We start from the raw sequence: 22,372 nt of genomic DNA, 5'->3' as shown, positions 1-22,372 counted from the left end.
TTTTGTGAGGGGCAAGATTCAAGAAAGCAAAATACACTTGAAGGTTATTTTCTTCTACACAATGCATTGAGTGCCAGTGGCAATTACCAAAAGTTTCATGCTGTGGCAAAGGCTGTTGGCTCCAAGTCACACATTGCAGCAAATGTTTTGGTTTTACAGTTCAGATACAGATGCATAGAAACAATGTGTCTATAATCAAGAGGTAAATTTATCGACATTTCACATTTGTATAGTACTTGTTGCATTTCATTGGTGACAATACACTCTTGTACCACTTTTCTTCCTTTCATCAGTTTCTTTCAAGGTAGGTAGATGATGTAAGTGTTTAGATTCAGAGTGTTATTAGCCCTCTCACTTTTCATTCACTCTTACTTGAACTGTGACATTTTGAAGAGCTAGCCTATGTAGACATGTTCAGGAAGTCTCACAGCATGTTGCACATTGTGAGATCTAAGCTGAAGAGTGTCCCAGACTTTGAAATATAATGCATGCTAATGATCACATCCCTCTGCTTTTTTTATTAATGATGATATTGTATATCAAGTCATTTTCTAAAGCAATATCTACTTTCATTAGAAGTAATGAATTCACACACTCCTTGTATATGTTATTTAATATCTGCAAGTCATGTTCCCTAGCTAGCATGTACTCATGTAATGATAAATTCTGAACACATCTCTGTCCTTATGACATCACTGACAATCATTTTAATTCCATTAATATTGCATCATCTTTACATCCATTGAGTTGAAAGGCACAGTACTGTCACAGGATTGTTCCATTAATTGTCACATACACCACTGTATATTGCAATTAAAATCAACAGAGTTTTTACTCCACGCTAAATACCCACAGGTATTACACAGTATGGAACTTTGCAAAGAGTTCATAACCACTGGTAATTAAAAATAAAGCTATAATTGATCATTCCCATACACCTTTGATCACAGCAGTTTAACAAGGCATAAATTTCTCATGATAATATTCAACTGAGCTGAATTAATGTAAAAGTACATATCATACAGATATAATAGGTACAGGAAAAATATAATCTACTTGTATACAAGTATATAAGTACAGCATTTGTAATGCGCCATCGATCTAGTGGCCTATTCTGAGGCGCAGAGAGACATAGAATAACATACATTATATAGTTGTACATAAGAAGGTTGAAGAAGAAGAAAGAGATAGAAATATATACCCGATGAGCAATTCAATGAATATTAGACCAAAAAAGTAAATGATTACTATCAAACTGATAACATTGAATGTGCAGGCCTTCACGCAACTATGACATGTTTTATCAGGGAAAGTCCCTGCTGTAAAATCATCACACTTACTTGTATTGAAATTTGACAGACATTTTTATTTTCCAAATCTAAAATCTGTCCTCACATATCAGTTTCAAGTCTGAAAAAACTGACATGTCTCTATGCATCCTAAACCTCCCCCCCCCAAAAAAAAAGAAAGAAAAAAAAAAATGGAAAGAAGTGCATACATTACTCATGAAATTTGGTATAGCAGCTTTGTTCACATACCAAAGCAGTATGCTGACTCATGTTAATTATCTACACTTAATTCAATGGGTAATCATAAATTCCTGAAGCTGGCAATGATTTGCTATACACATATTAAAACTTGAGATCAAATATGAAAAAAAAAAACCCAAATACAGTAAACTGCTGAATATGATAATGTGGCTTTTGGCAATGTGCTGAGCTGGTTAAAGCAGAGTTGTTCCATTTTTTTTTTTTCAATGTTCGCGACAAGCCACTCAACTCTTTGTGTATCAATAAAGAATCTCTTATCTGAGACCAATGCTGGAATGACAAAAAGTAACATGCCAAAAAATTCACAAAATGTTGCCACTTAGCACACACACAACAAAAAGAATTGTACAATGCATACCATCATTTCAGCTGAATGTGTACAGACAAGGAACAATCATGCATGTGTACAGGGGAATCCAGTCCAAATGAAGTCATCAGGTCCAGTTAATGTACATGTAATTCTTACATCCAGTCCCTAGAATCTGTTGGCCTACACTTGTACGCCTATACTGCCATGCAAGAGGTACACGACATAATACTCTACAATACATTGCGGAACAGGAAAACAGGAAATGTGACAGCACTAAAGTACACGTGTATTCTCAGAACTAGAAACATCGCTATGGCAACTGGTATGCATCCTCCATGTTGCATGGTGTCTGGACGATGTGAGATGGTAACAGTTTCACATAATTGGCAAAAAACTGAAATGACATGTTTGTCACAAGTTTGATGAGTGTTTATTTTCCTTGAACTAGGTTTCCTTTGGCTGGATAGCTACATGTAAATTGTTTCAGAGAGCAAGTATACGGGAATTTAAACATTTTCACTTGACCTTTGACCCCATGGCCAATAATTCTTCATATAATGACAACTGGTAACATCCCTTTTCATGACACTACTTTTAGCTTTTTTTTCAAAATATGGGAAAAACTGTGACCCCATGGCCAAAATCTTTCCCTACAGAATCATTGTGCAATAACGTATGTATTCACCTAGTTTGATTAAGTTTCATGCATTGAGTAATCTCTAAGGTACGAAGAAAATGTAGTTTCAGTATTAAATAGTAGAATTCTACCATTATAACTACACTTTTGACCCTTGACCTTTGACTCCATGACCCTGAAATTCCCAAGAGAACCACTGTCAGGCAATCTAAGCATATATACTAAGTTTCATGAAGATACCTTGAGCCATTTCTGAGAAAGAAAAAAAAATGGAATTTCAGCATTTTCACTTGACCTTTGACCCCATGACCCAACATTTTTTCAAGATAATTTTTGACCAGTACAAACTCTGTACTATATGTAGGATCCTATACACTAGTTCTGTTTCAAGATGGGGAACTATTGATATTTGAAGATGTTCTTGATTTTGAGTGATGAGCATTTGCACCCAAGAGTTGATAGGCACAACTTGGTCCACTCATACATACATAATGTCAAGCTTCATTAGGATACCTCAAACAGTTGTAAAGTTAAACTGTCCACAAAATTGATTATGGATGGACGAACGACCTGAAATCATAACGTCTCCAGTGACTTCTTGTGGCGGAAGCATAAAAAAAGAAAATCGACATTTGTTGCCAAATGGTTTACATTTGACAATAATCATGTCACAGACAGGACCTGCAATCAATAAACCTACATTACTTTTATCTACAAAAGCCAATCAGAGCTTAGATAATACAGAGCACACGTGTACCAGGTACATGTATGTGGTGCTTGTCACTGGGGTAGTCACTTACTGTGACCATAAACATTGCACACACTTGGGAGGTAAACGGAAGGGAGGGGGAAGCTTGTGTACACTTTTAGAGTTGATATTTAATGATCTGGTGCACAATTTTGGTGGAATATTTTAAAACTTTCAGGCAAATTTTTGTTTACCTTTTGAACAGGTTCACAGATACAAAATCTATTAAAAATGCTTACAAAAATAAGCAGAAAATTAACCTTTGAAAATCAAAGCGGGAGGGGGACTTTAAAAAAATCATAATAACATAACAGGTGCTTGACAAAAGTTTTGCAAAGGTACTACATACACTATACTGCCTTATATCTTCTTAATAAATATAATGTCAAGACATAAACGGATGTAAAATGCTGGCTGATGCCTTCAATGCTTGAACACTCTACTTACTCTGATAATGTAAAAAGACAAACAAACAAACAAACAAACAAACAAACTTTATGTTACAATATAGGAAAGTATTTAAGAATACCCATATTCTCTGATATCAAAACATTCTGTAAGGGTGGCATCACACTGCCTTAAATGTGACACAAGATGGCAATATGAATAAAAACCTTTGCAAGGTCTTTGGGCAATTTTGTGGCTTGCCAAAGATTTTGCCACCGCTCATGAATTTGCTACGAGAGACTGAGAAGCTCCACTGCTCATACGATGGGTAAGCTCCCTCACGAGTGACCTGACGTTATACGATCAGAACCGAATCTTAATATTTCTTTATTGCAGATATTTGTTACAGAAGTATACATTATTCTTAACATCGGTATTTATTCAAGTATTAGTCGATTTGGTACAAATATAAATTCAATAATGTTAAAATGGAATGCTAATAGGCACTACTCATTATACATGGCACAATACAGAGTTATATACTCATAAGGCTAATAAATAAGAAATAACCTCATTGATCATGTGACCTTGCCATCATATTTCCCTTGCTGCTTGAAGCTCCCCGTCACCTTCTTCCTGATGAGGCCATTGGAGATTTCCCCAATGCCAACCATTGCTGAGAGACCAATGAGTACACATACCCACCATTCCCAGACAAAGGGGAAAGCTAAATTCACTGAAAGAACAAAGTGACACAATAGAAAGGGACCAGTCTTGCATATATGCTTCACTCTTCTCAATAAACAGCATGCAAGTACCTGGGAAAGATGCAGGGTTAGCTTGCATAGTAAAAACTGATTTTGCAGTCACTCAGGCGTACTAACACTCTCCTTTATCAATCTATATTCACCTATATAACACACTCCGTGAAGCAATTTAATCTCTTGCTGACATCTCAAATGCACAGGTAGGCACCTGCTTCTCAGCATACTCTCTCCTAATCATTGCAATTCATGTATGTTCTGTGTGTATTGCAATAGAGACAAGAGACCTGGAGATCTCGCACTCACCTGAGTACAGTGTATCACAAGTTTACTGCCCACACATTCTTGCCGACTCTAAGCTGAGAACATTGCAGACTTGGGGGGTGTGGGTGGGGGCAGCTTTGAGGGCTTCTATGGGCGCATGGTGTCTACTTGCATATTTTTATTACACTGGTAAAATACCTGCCACGTACACTGTATTTAGAAAATTTGACTATGCAGTAAAGAAAAAAAAAAATTAATGTAAAAACTGTACCACCCCCCATTTGATCCTGCCACACCCCTAGATCTACTGTAAATGACCTTGAAAGCGCACTCATTAATTCGTTTACTCAGAGTATTTCAAGTTTTAAACAATATATTTTGTGATATTTTTTTTTTTTTTTTTTTTTTTTTTTTTTTTTTTTTTAATAGGGGTTCTGGGTCTTGTATCGAGAATATTTAAATTTTCACCCTTGTGATAATGCACCGGGTCTGAAGACAAATTTGACCACATTTTCAATAAGAAGTGTGTTAGTCCCTCCACCAACCCACCCCTGGATCTGCCATGAAAAAGGTAAAAACTACAGTCACCAATCTACTTACTCAGAGCACTAACTTAGCTTATTTCTTCTGGGCCCTCTTTCATAAAGCTGTTTGCACAAGTTAGGCATGACTTTACAAACAACAAGTGGGTTTCCTAATCATTGTTAATTTCAATCAATAAAGTTGAAATTTGCAGATGATAATGATTATTCTTGTATGTTAGCACACATTTTCAGTTGAAAGTGTACTTTTGTCTGTTCCCCCCCCCCCCCCCCCCCCCCCCAATAATCCAGGGGGCCCCCAGATAGGGAATAGTGCCCATTTGTACAAATACATATTCCATATCCTATCACTCAAGCAATAATACCTGACAAGTTTGGTGAAAATAAAATATGCCATGCATTTTCCAGAATATGAAAATGTACAATTCAGGTCCCCATTTCAGAGGGGGGGGGGGGGTGCAATTGGGCACCCCTGGATCCACCATGAAGAGACTTAAAACAGTAGTCATCAATGTAATAGTCATAATAATAACTTAGCTCTGTCACTTATTTGTAGAAAAGAAGATTCCTTAATTCTTTTTTTTTTTTTTTTTTTGGGGGGGGGGGGGGGGGGGGGTTGAGCCCCCTGGTGCCCCCTCCCCTTCCCCCTAGATCTAAAGCTTAGAGAAAAACAAAGAAGGAAGACTGGCACACCTAAACAATAAAATTATACCACTGAACTCTCTATATGCATGTAGCCACTTGCACAGATGCTAATTGTGTTAACCTGCTCCTTTTATAGTCTGTAATCATTGTGACTTCAGTTATGCATACATGTACGTGTCACTGACTACCACTGAAATGAATCAACAACCAAAACTCCCGTATCTCCTTTGCAAATTAGACATTTTGTTGCGAGGTTCAAGCTTAAACAAGATTTGGCAGTGACATATGAATGACACAAAAGTGAATATCAATGGATACCTGTAACCATTTGTGCTGCTATTGCACAGCACCAGATATAGTACAGAAATTACTCGGTGCTATCCACCTCATGATATTCAAAGTTCTCTTGGACCTTAAAAGAGAGAAATTTACTGAAAATGTGAGCTTGCAGAAAATGGTGACTTCACATTAAAACATTGAATGAATCAAACAAAGGATTGTATCTGTAGACCATGCTGGAGCAGTCCTTACCTGCACAGACAACCAGGCAGTGAATAAAAGTAACAGTGACTGCATAGTCCCAAAGATTGTGTCTTAGAAAGGTGATCAGAGCAAAGGGCACTGCCAAGTATGTCAACTGCAATGATATAAAATCTCCTGCAAAAGGAAAATTGAGTCATGAGTATTTCTTACATTAGGAAGTAATCTAATGTGTAAAGAAAAGAATTGCAATCAATGATAAATGCTGCATGATGTCTTTCCATAGATAACTGTATTTCAATATATACAGAATGAATTTGGCATCAAACACAATCAATCTCACTTGTAAATGGACTTCTGACCTTGTCCGACTTAATGTACCTACGGTGTGATTTTTGCAGTGATTGCTCAAAGCTGTGGAAAGTTAGCAGTACACAATATATGGTGCTTTAAAGTTTCTCTGAAATACAAATGCATGTTGATTTGGCAGTTATACGAACATCTAGAAACATTCCATATATTCTTAACTAATAATTCTTCTATATTCTTCAGTTTACTTTGATATGCCCACAAAAAATCCTTCCAAACCAATATTCCTGTTGTGACCTCATCTGTCAATCATTCCTAAAGTACCGATATGTGATAACAAAAGACATTGGAATGCACCTTCCCCCTCAACTCAGCATACCTTGCATCTTTCTGTGCTATTGATGTGACTAACAAAAGACATGACAAGGGAACATGCAAGTTATTCTGAATTGAGGGAAAAGTGCATTCAAATTTGGTTTGGAAGGATTTTTTTTTTTTGGCGTATCCAAGTAATCTGAAGAAATAAAAAAGGAAACCAAAACCCAAAGAGAAATGTGGACAGAGTGAAAGCAGCAACATTAGTAGTACACATCAGTGAAAGTTTGAGGAAAATCAGACAACTGATGCAAGAGTTATGAATTTTTAAAATTTTGGTGTTGGAACCACTGGATGAGGAGACTACTAGAGAACGTTAAGGCCATGTCACATCTTTCCAGGCAAGCTACGCGGGCTTGTGGCGAGGAGGCATTTTACAGTACGCACGAGATTTTCCACTGGCGAACAAGAATGTCTGCAAGTTTCGCATTTTTTGTTTCTTACCTACTAGACGCGTGCTACTTAGCTTATACTTGCGTGCATTCCATGTGACCTTCTTGAGGGCTTTGAAACCGATCTGTTTTCTGTTACGAGCGACTTATGGGTACTGAGAAGTACCTGAGTTGGAGTTACCTGCGAGGTGCTGACGTTAAGGGTCTCCTACTGATGTTCTGCGTGTACCTCTGCGAGCGAACCCCCACAACTCACTCGGAACAAGTTTTGAGCATGTTCAAGGCCTTGTCATACCGTATATGGGGAAGTTTTGCGGCTTGACTTGCGGGGAAACAAATTTGCTATCCGGAGCTCTCCGCAGTTGGTACGCACCTGACAGTACCTAGCGCGTATCTCCTCTGTAGTTGCCCGGAGGTGTGCATGCAAGTCCGATTTAACCGCAGCCAAGTTTTGAGCATGACCAAAACTTTTTCTGGGTGAGTCGCGGGGATGCTTGGAGAGGTCCAAGCAGAACATCAGTAGGGGGCCCTTAGCGGCAGCACTTCGCAGGCAACTCCCACGCAGGTATTTCGCAGTCCCCGTATGTAGTTAAGATAATAACATTCCTTGGGACTTTTGCCATTCCTTCTGAGGAGGGGGGGGGGGGGGGGAGGGGGGGGAGGGGGGGGGGCACCCCTGGATCTGCTATGAACAAATTTGAAACTACTTTCATCAATGTACTACCAGGTAACTCATAGTACTAACTTTGCTCTATCACTTCTGGTTGTACAGAAGAAGATTTTAACTTAATTTTGGGAGGTTTGGGCTGAGGTGAGCTAAAAAAACAAGGACCATTACTGATAATGATTCAGCCATACTGTTGCTGTAAGCACTTGTCAATGACATATCAACAGCAGGAAAAATGTTTCCCATGGATGAAGTTTCTTGGGTATCTTGCAAAATGAAATAGTTACCATAACTTACAGTGTATAAACTGCACTTTTTCCCCACTGAGACAGGTCAAATTCAGGGAGCGGTTTATACCATGTTACACCCAATACCTACTGCATGTCTGCATACAGTGTGCAGACAATGTTCAATATTTGAATGGTGGTGAAATAATTTCCTTTTCATTAGGCATTCTACTGTATATTTCCTTTTCCCCTAAACATTTTACTCAATTCAACCAACATGCCGCAAGTACCTCTGCCCATTACATGGCAGTATCCATGCTCGTCGGCGGGCTAATATCTTTTTTCCCGCGACGGCTGAAAAGAAAGGTGCAGTTAATACACCGTTATTTACTGTATCTGGATCTACCTAAAACCTTTGTACTACTACTATCTAGGAGTCATCTCATAAAATAATTTGGAAATGTATATTCCTCATAAGGAAAATATCTTTAACATGAAAAGGGAAGACTATAATACTACCTAAAAATACAGGATCATTCCATCTTGTTGAGTTGGTGAAGATTTTATCAAAGCTTTGGTAGTGAAATGGAATGGTGCCATCAAAGTCATCCAGTCTGCAAAGAGACAAAAAAAATATCACTCAAATAAGTCAGATGGTAGTAAATGTGGTCGGGGTATTCAAAAGATCTACAGTATACACCATAATTACATTTTGTGGGATTTTAATAAATATTTCATATTATTATTATTATCATTATTATTAATTTGTCCAAATTTTCGAGTCTTGTGCTATTCAAAAATTTAATATCATGCAAACATATTAACATACATGGACTGGTGTGCAGCACACTGCCCACGAACAAAGGGTGCATGACAATGCTGTACTCCACAGTCATGGATTTAACTACTCGTGAAATTGTCATGAAGTCTAGTTTCGTAAAATATTAGACTCCTTATATGCAACTGTCTGCATAAAAATGGCAGCATGCCTGAAATGCTCCCAGGAAAGTCGAGTGCATGCCTCATAATTCTGCAGCTTGTTTGTCCATGAAAAAAAAAAAAGAAGAAGATATCATGGAAATTATGTTTTCAATCCATGATTCAGTTACCCTTTTCATTTTTGCAAATTTTTACCTGAGGGGGACCTTTGAACCTGTGAAAGGTGGAACAGTTGGAGCAGCATTACCAATAGGCATCTAGATTTGACTTTGACACACTTATATACCAAATTAAAAAAATTGGTCAACAATTTACTTTTTTTGTGTATCTAAAGACAAACCAAGCTAGGGAGCCATCACCAAAAACGATACAATTCTTCATTTTACCATCATACACTTTCATTTCAGGATGACCTCACCAGGTTGGGAGAATGGGTAATCCACATGGATGATGGAGCTGAACTCACAGAAATGTGAGGTGATAACCATCTCCAGAAAAAGGAAGAAGATACAGCACCAATACACTCTGAACAACACTCCCCTTAGATCTGTCAACTCAACAAAATATCTGGGCATCACAATTACACCTGACCTGAAATGGAACCAACACATCAACAACATTTGTCAAAAAGCCAACAACACTCTTGCCTTCCTCCAACGCAACCTCCGTATTAACTCCCCAGAAATGAAAACAACAGCCTACAAGACTCTCGTCAGATGCCACGTACGTGGCAAGGCCAAATCCATAGCATCCTCCAAACTCTGTTCGGGGGATAATTACTGCAGTCATGGCTAGCAATCTCTTGCTAAGTCGCGAACACTTTCTATTGTGCATGAAGTCTTGCTACTTGTTATACCAGTACTGGATGTGCTGTTGGCCGTCTCTTGATGTAATGTACATGCGTGCGCAAACTCTTGCCAAGTGTGCCAACTCTTTTGCTATAAGTGCTTGGTTGCATGTTTACATGTCTACTTATTTGATACCAAACATGCAGCCAGTAAAAACTGTTATACAGCTCTTGACCAATGAGATACAATGTAGCACAATTTTCTCAACCCGTTCTGTAATCCCCTTTGAATGTGTGGTGTCAGTATAATCACAAACTCTTACCTCAAAATTCCATGAAGTAAAGCTGCAGCTATGTAGAATGCTGAATAAAATGTAAACAGTGCAGCTAGAAGTGTCAACAGGATCTCCTTTATATCAAACAGAAAAATAAAATTGCACATAGCAGTGTCATTCAAATTTTCAATATTAACTAGAAAGTTGGATTACATAAGAACATCACAAGCTGACCAAGATGCAACATAAAAGGATTTCAAGGATGTGTGTGTACTGTTTCATTAGTAACATGCAATGTTCTCTCATCAGCATAACAATATTGAGAAAAGACTTCAGGCCATGAAAGGATTAGCACCATGGTCACCTTTCCACTCTAGAGGGTAACAGCTCACTTTATCATAATCCATGTTAATTCCACCTTTAAATCACAGAAAGCCGAGTCTACATTTCCTGTGATTTGCTGAAGAGTACACCAAACATCTATGATGAATGGAAAGGGTGGGTAATTTTTTTCCATTGAGATCAATCAGGAGCAAAATTTTTCAGTATCATTCTAATGTTCCTAAAGCACTTCATTTTTAGAAATAATCTCTTTTCTTTTAACTGTGGTCTTCATAAATGTGTAATCATATCTGTAGGTATCAGTCACCAACTTACTAAAACATGCAATTGAACTTTACTGAAAAATATTGCATGAAATTGATATTTATCACATCTTGATACTCTCAATCTGCTTCATCTCAAGGACAAGTTCACCTTCTTAAAGGAGACCTCCGGATGATTTTCAGAGTTTTACATTATAAATGAACAAAAAATTGGTTATACTGAGGACAGAGTTTCAGAATTTATGATAATTGGGATAATTGGGAACTCTCAAGTAAGCGATATTGTAATGGAATTACACTGCTACATTTCTGAAATATGTGAACCTCCTATGTCATCATCCTTTTTCAGTGTAATTTGTTTACAGTTTTTCAAAGTTTTGTTTCTCTGCTCAAGAACCACAATAAATTCTACAAATCAATACATGGAGTTGTCGATTTATGTACTACATGATGTGAAATTATGAAACTTGTCTGGAATGCCCCTTTAAAAAACATGTTAATAGCTGGAATGAAGCAATATTAAAAAGAACACATCAGTGAAAGTTTGAGGAAAATCAGAAAATCTGTTCAAAAGTTATAAATTTTTGAAGCTTCAGTGCCATCATCACTGGATGAGAAGACTACTGACAGCTTGATGATGTTACATGTGAAGAACACTATTTTTAATAAAGAAAATATAAAGTACATTCATCACATTTTAATTTTTCTTCCATAATTGAGCACTTGACTTGCTACTTTCAGAAGGCAGGGGGAATAATATTACCCTCAACACAAATCAGCAACAAATTGAGAGAATGTGTACTTGAAAAAAATATTTTGCCTCAAAACAAAAGAAGTTACTCTATCATTTAGTGTATAGATGAGGTGTATGTCTGCATACAACAGTGTACACTTGCCTAATACTCTAGCGAATACTCATGAAAGTCCAAATTTTCCCTTAGTCTTGTAAGGAGTGGAGTGGGGCATGCCTGGGCAGATGCAGTCTGCTTGTGCAAAGGTTTCATAATTTATTATAAGAACATCTCAGGAAGCAAACAATCTTTTTTATGATTTATTTAAAGGACAAGTCCACCTTCATATACATAAGGATTGAGTGAATGCAGCAATATTAGTAGAACACATCAGTGAAAGTTTGGGGAAAATCAGACAATCCGTTCAAAAGTTATGAATTTTTAAAGTATCTGCGTAGTCACTGCTGGATGAGAAGACTACTACAGTGTACGATGTCATATGCGTACAACCATATGAAGAAAATAAAAAGAGAATCTCACAAAACTTTACTTTTTGAATAAAGTACACATTTCTTCGACTTGTTACTGACGTATGTTAAGGGTAATATTATTCCCCCTGCCTCCTGAAAGAGAGGAGTCGTGTGTTCTTTTGTTATGCGAGAAAAATGGAAATAGGTTGAATAATCTTTATTCTTTCTTTATATCATTGTAACGGTTACACATGTGACATCACAAGCTATAGTAGTCTTTTCATCCAGCCATGACTAGCAGAAACTTTAAAAATTCATAACTTTTGAACGGATTATCCGATTTTTCTCAAACTCTCACTGATGTGTGCTATGCAGTATACAGACAGTATTACCAGCTGATTACTATTGTCCCAGTTTATTGATTGCTGCATTCACTCAACCCACACAGGTCTATGAAGGTGAACTTGTCTTTAACTAAATCGACTATACATAGACAGCCCAGTCGCTGTATGGTCGCGCTACTAACGTTAGGTTCTATCAGAAAGGTAATCATGCAAATGTCGATGCACTACGTACACCCCACTAGCAAACTACTAAGTACTAGTAGTCTAAATTTACTGATTGCCAAGAAGACGACGACACAAATGCATTTGAAGTACCACCTACAAATTGTAGAATAGGTGGGACTACTACTATTGTACTATAATAGTTCTGCCGTGAACATCAGATGCCGAGATGGCCTTTGCCAATTTATCTAGACTACTTGTTAGTATTCATTATTTCTCTCCGTTTATCAACAACTTTTCATAAAAATGATTATCATAGTAAAATTCATACCTTCACTATTTTTGATCTGGCAACCATTCCGATGGAGATGAGGAGTGTCAGAAGACAATCCACGGCTTCCAGCTCATAGATACTCGTCAGCTGTCTAGCTAATAACACGAACACATGGATGGGCGCGTTAGCGCGCATAGGCATGGCGTAAAACAAAGATCTCGGTCTCTGGTCGTCGGAGAAAATGTTCCGCGGAGACTGCGTCTTGGCTTCACGGATCAGAAGAGAGCGATAACGAAACGTCAAAAAAATAAAAGACTCCTCCGGACAGACGGATCTTTCTGTCTAACGCCCTACCAAGTAAGATCCTGCTTTGGTAAACAAGCTCAGAAGTCGGGATTTGTACAAACGATGGGAAATGTACAAACGTCTCGTCGGAAAATATACAAATCTCGAATATTGCATCAACGGGCGGATATGTACAAACGTCTCAAAAATCTCTGGAGGATTTTCAGCCCACCTGGCAGACTAGTGCATCTTTTATGGTGTACATGTATTATGACTGATTTATGATTCAATATTGTAATATTGGGTGAAGACAAAATCAATGATTTGACAATCATGACAGATAGCTGATAAGTCGGACTTAACATATATCAGGGGCCCGTTGCATAAAACTTACCATTGAATTTCAATGATAACTACCGTCAAAATTAGGCGTCACAGCCAATCAGCATCAATGATTATAAAATTTACCGCTGATTTGAAGACTTACCGCTAGAAAGGAGTGGTATAAGTCTAGCGGTAAGGGTTTTATGCAACAGGGCCCAGGTGGAAAAGATAAGAGACCTGCTGAGAAGCAATGCTTGTAAATTGCAGAAACTCGATCCTATTAACAAATACAAAACTGTTTGATAATAGGTTCTGGCGGCTTTTGACGCAATTCCGCCATCATTCCTCTTATATTTCTGAAAAGAAAGAAAGAAGAGAGAGAGAGAGAGAGAGGATAAATAAAGAGTAAGAGGAAACAGTAAGGACACAGAGCTGATGACAAATTCCTTGGACAAACAAGAGAAATATGAGTAACATATAATTGAGAAAAACAACAACAAAGAAAATAAAAAAAAAACGTAAAAACGTACAGAAATATATTCATACGACGAATAAAGAATGTTAAATGTTTCTTATAGGGGCAACACGTGTGGGTTCACATTTATGTCTACGGGCAATAGTAAATAACTTTTGTGTCCCCTGACCCTCATTTTGGCTCCATTTATTTCATTTTCATTTTGTGTGACACATACAGTTCCAGTGTATTCCTTTGTAATGTTCATTCTGGTATTGTTTCATGTTTGAAATGTTTATGATATGTATCCTATTTCTTTACTCTTGGTCGAATAAATATTACATGGAATAAGGACACAAGAGCGAGAAGAGAAAGGAAGAGAATGAGGGGAGAGTGGGATATAGGCGCCTAATGTTGCAGATAAGGCACAGGCTGTAAAAAGGGTTATGTAGGAATTAAGAAAAGGTTGAAAAAATATTAGTCATGTAAACATATTTCATTATCAACTTTAAAACTTGGTTTGACTAGAAAGGACTACCCTTTTTTCGCAATATATAATTGGGTTACAGCTCGTTATTCCGAAGGTTCGTTATTCCAAAGGCTCTTTTTTCCGACATTCGTTATTCCGAAGGTTCGTTATTCCGAATTTCATTTTTGGATTAACGAATATCCGGAATAACGAACCTTAGGAATAACGCCACAAATGTTCGGATTAACGAACCTCTAGGTATAGGGAATTTGTGTGTTTCGAATTAACGAACCTGCGGAATATACGAACCTTCGGAATAGTGAACTTTCGGAAAAACGAACAGCTCCCACTTGATCCATCTTCATTTCGGGTATTTCCTGTGATATCTTATTAAGTATTTCTTTCACTGCTCATTTATGAGGCTGCAATGAAAAATTAATCACCAATTTCATTCTTATTGCATTGGGTACAAAATCTTTAATTTCTAGGAATGTGATATCTTCCAGAAACAATTGGCAATTTGGTATTTGTCCGACGGAATTTGCTTAAAAATTTCATTGCGAATCATTAAAGTGTTTGAAGTATTTCTTAAAATAAAACTCCCGCTTGAAAATTCGAGGTTCTTAACATTTGGAATTACAATTTCCTTCACATCACTATACCCCACTCTTGCTAGAAACTGTTATTCTGTCTGGTGTTAATTAAATTTGCGCTTCTGCAAGAGTGAAAATTTGATACAGGAAAGTAATAGTGTTTTGTTAGTCTCGTTTTGTCCTATAAATAATATTGTGGGCTTTTTTTAATATCGAGGCGTTACTTTCCGATATTTGTAATTGATGTAGGTAGTTTTCAGGTAGAAAAACTTTTTGTTTTGGAATTTGCAGTACATGTATTATAGTGTTTCGATGTGTAATTTCCCGATATTTATAATCGATTTAGGTTATTTTAACACTGGAAAACGTTATGAGTTTGCATTTATACATCGGGTGTCATTTTTCGATATTTGTAATCGTTATCGGTGATTTTCACATAGGAAAGCGTTGCATCTTGGAGTTTGCATTAATTAGTACTAGGTGTTACAAAAAAAAATTGCCACTTTTGATGCTCAAAAACTATATATCAGATAAAACTGTCATTGATATGAGTAATAGCTGAATAGTGTACATTTTAGTTGGAGGTGATTTGAGTAAGAAAACCTATATCAGTTTCATGAAATCCATGATTAATTTCAAAGTTAGGTTCCAGATTTTGGTCACATTTTAACCCTCTGTACAAAACCTGAACTATATACACAGGAACTTATATGAGTGTGTACATGCAATGACCCTGAACAATGGACCTGGATACCACCTGTTCAGAGCTCTGTTCCAAGGCACTGAATGCTTTATTGATTATTCGTGATGGATTGCCTGGGCACTGCTAGTTTGAATTCCTAGCAAAGAGTGAAATGCATGCACATGAAAAAAGTAGTACATGTTTCCACGTGCTTGCATACACCACATTTCAGAATGAATAAAGACTAGCTGTGATAGTAGGATTTCTCATGTATCATTGTCCAGGACCATTGTCTGGGTGTCAACTACACACTCCCACACACACCAATTGACTTCTGTGCGAATTTAAAGTTTTGTAAAGAGGTTTGAAAATAGAGCAAAATCTGAAAACTATCTGAAAAATTAATGTTTAATTTAATGAAACTGTGATTATGCTGTCATTTTGAAATTGCCTTCAACAAAATTGTAGTCTATAATATTCAGCTATTGCTCATTATCAATGTCAGCGTTATCTGATACAGTTTTTAAACTATCAAGGATCAAAGTGGGAATTAATGTTTTTTGTCATTTTCCAATATTTGTAATCGATATACGTGGTTTTTACATAGGATGGTGTTGTGTCTTGGAGTTTGCGTTGAGTTTGCATTAATTAGTATTTCGTCTGTCAATGATCGATCATTAAAATCTGTATTTCTGTGCCTCATTCTGCTCTACATTTTCTGAATTTTGAAAGCAAAATAAAATGTAAACGACATCTGTTTTCTTCAAAAAAATAATTTAATGATATTTCTATAAAATGATTTTCCGAGTTTTTGTTGACTGTTGAGGTGAGATGCTTGAAGTAGCAAGTACTGAAGTAAACGTGACGTTAGTCATTCTTCGATAGGATGGATTAACTTGATTGATATCTGTTTCGAGACCACTAAGTGGCCTAGGAAGAGCCAGGTCCAGGTGCTGTAATTCACCCTTATTTTCACTCACTGCTAACGGTTTGTATTAGTGTGCATTAATTAGTATACTTTGCGTTAGTTTGCATTAATCAGTAGTTCGCATTGAGTTTGTATTGAGTTTGCATGAGTTTGCATTAATTTGCGTCAGTTTGCATCTGTTTGCATTAGTTTGCATCAGTTTGCATTGGTTTGCATTCTAATTTGCTTCAATTAGTAGGACCCAATATTATTAATGGATCCACAGTCGGTCTGCAGAAAAAAAAAAAAAGAAGCTCCGATCCCCAAGAACAATTGGTACACAGAGCGCGATGTACAGGGAAATACCACTGTCTGCTTTCTCAACAGTTTGATAATGTGGAATCTGTCAGTTACATAATACCTCATTAATTGTCTCTTTCTTCTCCCTTTCATTACCCACGCCGATGAAAATCGGCAGGGGGTTATGTAAAGGGTTCCGTATGTTTGTTTGTTTGTTTGTTTGTTTGTTTGTTTGTTTGTTTGTTTGTTTGTGTACAAGATAACAAGAGAACGGGTAAACGGATTTGCACGAAATGTTCAGGGAATGTTTGGATAATGACAGGAAAGAATCGATTAGATTTTGGTGATAATCGGTTGACCCTTGCAAATTAAATTTCATTAAAAGGTCTATAGAGCAGGATAGGTTAGAAGAAGAAAAATTAGCAGTTATACGTAATACGTTGTCAATACATTTACAAAAGTGGGAAAACTGGAAAAAGAATTGAGAATTTGCTTTGCGTTTATTTAACAGAGTATGGTCTGCCGTACATCCACCAGGAAATGCCTTTTCCACGCACTCGTATTAAGTGTTATAATGTAAGTCAGGACACACAGGTTTCAGTTGCTTTTGAGGTTTTGTTGTGATGGGGGTTTTGGAAGGGGGAGGGGGGATGGGGTGGGGTAGTAAGAGGGAGAATGGACGGGGGTATTGAGTAGTGGGGGGGGGGATGGCGAGGGGGTTGTTTTGTTTTGTTTTTTTTTAACAAAAAACTCCAATCAATGGATATTGATATTTTAGGTTGGATTGTATGAAAGCTGAAAAGAAATTATTTTTGGGGTAAGTGATTCAGTTAATAGAATTTATTATGTAATGAAAGAAAAAAATTGTTAAGAGATTGAGGAATTAATAATGTAAAATTAGAAAAGAAGAGATGTTTATATATGGATTGTGTATATTGATTGTGAAAAAAACGTACCAGAGTGTATCAAAACATGTTAAATCAATGTTAAGTTTTGATATCAGTTTTGCATCCATTGATGAAAAGGACTATAAAATTGGTCCGGAGATTTCTGTATCAATATATTTGTATATTATGTTTCCATTGATGAAGAATAAAATATTCTTTAAAACAAAAAAAAAATTCTGTGTGACCTTGAAGTTTTGACCCCATGGTATAGTGACCATTCCGAAAATTTCCCGTTTCTCACTTTGCGATTTTCCGCTACCATACGAAGACATAAACTCCCCAACGATCCGACTTCGCTGCTCAAATGTTCGTAAGAATTCCGAAATTTACGTTTAGGCCTATTTGAGGGACTATGTCCTTCTAGATTTATGAAAGTTCGTTCTCCGTCATCACAAACTGGCCCGTATTTTGATGATTTTTCAAATTAACATTGATTGTTTTTTTCGTTGGAGGAGCATTTTGCTCGGTCGCAGTCACACTGCACGATATGCGTGCTCAATGTCAATGCGTGTGCAAGGCCGCTGAAAATGCATCGCGCTCTACACTGTTGGTGCAAAATTGCACCGGGGACGTTGCGGCGCTCGTTGGTGGCCGAATACTGGTGCAGTAGACATTTGCATTCAACCCTTGCATTGAATAATTCCCGTAGACACTAATCATAGGGGTAATTGCCTAGGGGGTACGTAAATTTTGTTTTTCTTTGTTGCTTTTGTGGATACCATCAAAGATCGTACACTCATACGACCTTTGATATTTGATGATTTTTCAAATTAACATTGATTGTTTTTTTCGTTGGAGGAGCATTTTGCTCGGTCGCAGTCACACTGCACGATATGCGTGCTCAATGTCAATGCGTGTGCAAGGCCGCTGAAAATGCATCGCGCTCTACACTGTTGGTGCAAAATTGCACCGGGGACGTTGCGGCGCTCGTTGGTGGCCGAATACTGGTGCAGTAGACATTTGCATTCAACCCTTGCATTGAATAATTCCCGTAGACACTAATCATAGGGGTAATTGCCTAGGGGGTACGTAAATTTTGTTTTTCTTTTTTGCTTTTGTGGATACCATCAAAGATCGTACACTCATACGACCTTTGATATCATCACACTCTCGGCTTGCTATAATCAAAATATCCCGCAAGAAAACGGCGTATTTCTCGATTTTTAGCGCTTTTTCCGCGACCCGTCGCGTAGACAATACTCTTAAAACTGGACTTAATTCGCGCGCGCTTGGAAAAGTTCCGATTCTGCACTTTTGACGGTGGAATTTGGGATTTTCGATGGATTTTTGGAGGAGACTTAAGGACTTTCCTGTACGTGAACGAGTGTTAATACCGTATGTGTAATTATGTGATTTGCGTGTGATGTGACTGTAGAACCAAAGATCGTACACTTCAGTGTACGATCTTTGGTAGAACTCACTGGCTGGTGATAAAGCACACTGGCAATTAAGTGGCCGAATTCTGGTAGATGACCGAATGCACATTATGTTTACCCCGACTTTGTACTTAGGCGTGGGTCTGCCGCCTTTGACGGCCCCTCTCTAGTTTAGGATTTGATGATTCAAGCCAAACAAAAGGAGGAAATTAACTTCAGGATGTGACATAAGATGCGAGTCAATGGTCATTAAGCAACCTTGGACTCCGTATATTAAAAAATCCGGGTCAGAACTGACCCGAAACTAGGTCCATTGGGGTCAACACACACCGTTTCGGGTCTGAAATGACAAGGAATGGGGTCAGATATGACCCCATCCAGAGGCATGAATTGGGTCAGGGTGACCCCATTCCGGGTCTTCATGACCAAATTCAAAGTCATTTTTGACCAGGAACGGTGTGTGACCCCAAAGGACCCAGCTCCGGGTCAGTTCTGACACGGATTTTTTGGAGTGTAGATTTCAACAACAAGACGAGAAAACCAAACACCTCTCAGTGTTTTATACATTGAATACCATAGGCCTGCATCATGAAGAGAACAAGAGAAGGATGAAAGTAACTGATTTTCAGCAAAACGTTATTACAGGCTCAGCGATACACGGAATATCACATTGATATTCAAACTCATTTTGACCTCATACTGTATTACGGCATGGCTGTTATGTAGATTTGACAGAGTCTACTAATAACGCAAGGCCGATGTAGGATCATTCAACTCAATGACTTCCAGTTTGTAGGCCTATATACCGGTTTTAGATGCTTCTGCCAAAGAACATCCGAGCCCGAGACGCCGCGCCGGCGCTATTTGATGCAATGGGTATATCGGCCTATATCCATCCGATGCGTGTTGTTTGCGCCTATAACCTTGTTTGGTCTTTGCAAATGTTTCTTTACAATGTTTTCTGCCTATTTTCCTTTCGTTCATCCCTTAATTTATCTGTCTTCTCTTCTTTATACAATTCCCTGCAGCCGATCAATCATATATAGCAAGTTCAAACACATTTTTATGCTGGATTATGCATATTGAATATGGCATGCCAGAGCCCTCTCCATTGGCCCAATTTAGTGCTGGATATTGTTGTGGACCTTATGTAGCTCATTTTTTCAGCTATGAAAGTAATGTTCCAGATGTTATGATAGCATGATCATCAGCATTATATTACATGTATAGGCCTATACACTATACAGGGCGTATCAAAAAAGTTACACTTTTGAAAAAATTGTCTAAATTACATTTCAAAATATTTGGAAGATTTTTTCATATTTATGGATGCCCAATAGTCTCATCTATCAAGTGCAATCAACACAACAAATTTTGTTCACGCTTGGCTGAACACTGAAGCTCTTTGTCCAGAGTGCGAAAAATGACTTGCGCCAAATTGAAAGAAGATGGAAAATTCAGCCAGCAATCAAAATAAGTGTTCTCATTCAAACAAATTGCTGTTTTGCGTAAAGCTTTGATTATGTTTTGATAGCCTGAGCTTTTTTGTCAACTTTATCGTGATCTTAATGATTTCATTTCTAAATCAATTGGTGAGAATTAGAGTGTGTAATTACTTCAAGATCTTTAAAGCGCAGTTTTCACAACACACGGACACATCAATCACCATTTGCCAGTTATTCATTAATGCGGTAGTGGTACCAAATTAATCAACATTCAAATCATTCATCCCATTAATCAATCAATTGATTGACCAATCAATCAATCAATCAATCAATCAATCAATCAATCAATCAATAAATCAATCAATCAATAAATCAATAAATCAATCAACCCATCAATACATCAACCGATTATCAGTTATCTATAGTCAGTAATTGAGTCGTTCAATCCATCAGTGAATCAACCCAATAATCAATAATTAAATCACTTTTCAGTCATTGAAATCATCAATCGGCTGATTGAACGAATAAATTAACAAGTGAATCAGTTTTTCAAACATTGATCAGCCTTTAAGCCGCGGGGGGGGGGGGGTGGGGTGGGGAGGTGATGTTTCTTATGTCGATCTGCCACTTTTTATAAAACATGCATACAATATTGTGACTGACTAATTGATCGATTGATTAATTGATTGATTGAATGAATGAATGATTGCTTGATTTCTTGCTTGCTTGCTTGATTGATTGATTAATTGGATTGATTGATTGATTGATTGATTGATTGATTGATTGATTGTTTGTATTGATTGAATGATCTAGCATGAGGATGCATTAGTTTTGTACTTTTCTTCTTGACTGAGTGACTGGCATGTGGGTTCGATATGTCTGTGCCTGATTTGTGATAATTGTGCTTAAAAGATCTTGATGTTGTTAATCAACCTTCCATAAAAACCATAACACAATGGAATCATTTAAAACATGACAGAAAATCGCCAGAAAATTCGTAAACTAGCATAACAAAATCAAAACTGTGAGCAAAAGAGCAATTTGTTTGAATGAGAACACTTAATTGGACTGCTGACTGAATTCTCCATCTCAGGCTTTCAATTTGGCGCAAGCCATTTTTCACACTCTGGACAAAGAGCGTCAGTGTTCAGCCAAGCGTGAACAAAAATTTGTTGTGTTGATTGTACTTGATAGATGATACTATTGGGCATCCATAAATATGGAAAAATCTTCAAAATATTTTGAAATGTAATTTAGACATTTTTTTCAAAAGTATAACTTTTTTTTTTGATACGCCCTGTAGTCTGTAAATGTGATCACACTAGACCAATCCTTTAGTTCTTCGAGGATAGTACAAGATAAGTGACTGAGACCGTTATATCTTAGGGTGTCGACCAATCGCACGCCTCAGTGAGATAACAGTGAACATTTGTCTGTCTGTCTGTACTCCAGCGTGATGTGTTGGCAATTCAGCCGATATGTCATCAACTCCTGCTACTTCCGCGGTAGCTGCACGGCGTGATGCTCTTCTATTAGTGTACTCTGGTACATAAAGTAAATAAATAAATAAATAAATGACTAAATAATTGATAGGTATTTTATAAAACATCAGGAGTTTGTGTTTTAATCATAAGCTAAATTTGTATAAATTTTCAAGTTGATACTCGTACATTGGTGACCTTTGATAACTGAATGGCAGACACTTG

At 37.4% G+C, this 22,372-nt stretch overlaps 2 protein-coding genes across 2 annotated transcripts in view; one reads left to right on the top strand and one right to left on the bottom strand.

Annotated features, from left to right (window-relative positions):
* Positions 1-719: 719 nt before the first annotated feature.
* Positions 720-13,021, bottom strand: LOC139732662 (uncharacterized). The gene is made up of 5 exons (XM_071643513.1): positions 12,942-13,021; positions 10,347-10,432; positions 8,817-8,911; positions 6,379-6,504; positions 720-4,368 (listed from the first exon to the last, which is right to left on the bottom strand). Exons 1-5 carry the CDS (start codon positions 12,966-12,968, stop codon positions 4,211-4,213), a joined length of 492 nt encoding a protein of 163 aa, XP_071499614.1. The 5' UTR covers positions 12,969-13,021; the 3' UTR covers positions 720-4,210.
* Positions 13,022-18,106: 5,085 nt separating this feature from the next.
* Positions 18,107-22,372, top strand: part of LOC139732661 (uncharacterized) — a 30,000-nt gene continuing 25,734 nt past the window's right edge. The window contains 1 exon segment of the mRNA XM_071643512.1: positions 18,107-18,151. The gene's annotated coding sequence lies outside the window, so the exon portion shown is untranslated.

The sequence above is a fragment of the Diadema antillarum genome, unplaced genomic scaffold (genome assembly GCF_040938485.1).
Source record: "Diadema antillarum isolate AM-2024a unplaced genomic scaffold, OU_Dant_1.0 seq00000442_RagTag, whole genome shotgun sequence".
NCBI lineage: Eukaryota > Metazoa > Echinodermata > Echinoidea > Diadematoida > Diadematidae > Diadema > Diadema antillarum.
The sequence above is the reverse complement of the archived record's forward strand: the minus strand, read 5'-3'. Positions and strand labels throughout refer to the sequence as shown.

Coding starts and splice junctions, on each gene's coding strand:
- LOC139732662 (XM_071643513.1), bottom strand. CDS start 12,968: ATGGTTGCCAGATCAAAAATAGTGAAG. Junction 10,433..12,941: donor CCAGATCAAAAATAGTGAAG/GTATGAATTTTA, acceptor TTTGATATAAAG/GAGATCCTGTTGACACTTCT. Junction 6,505..8,816: donor GAATGATCCTGTATTTTTAG/GTAGTATTATAG, acceptor TTCCTTTTGCAG/GAGATTTTATATCATTGCAG.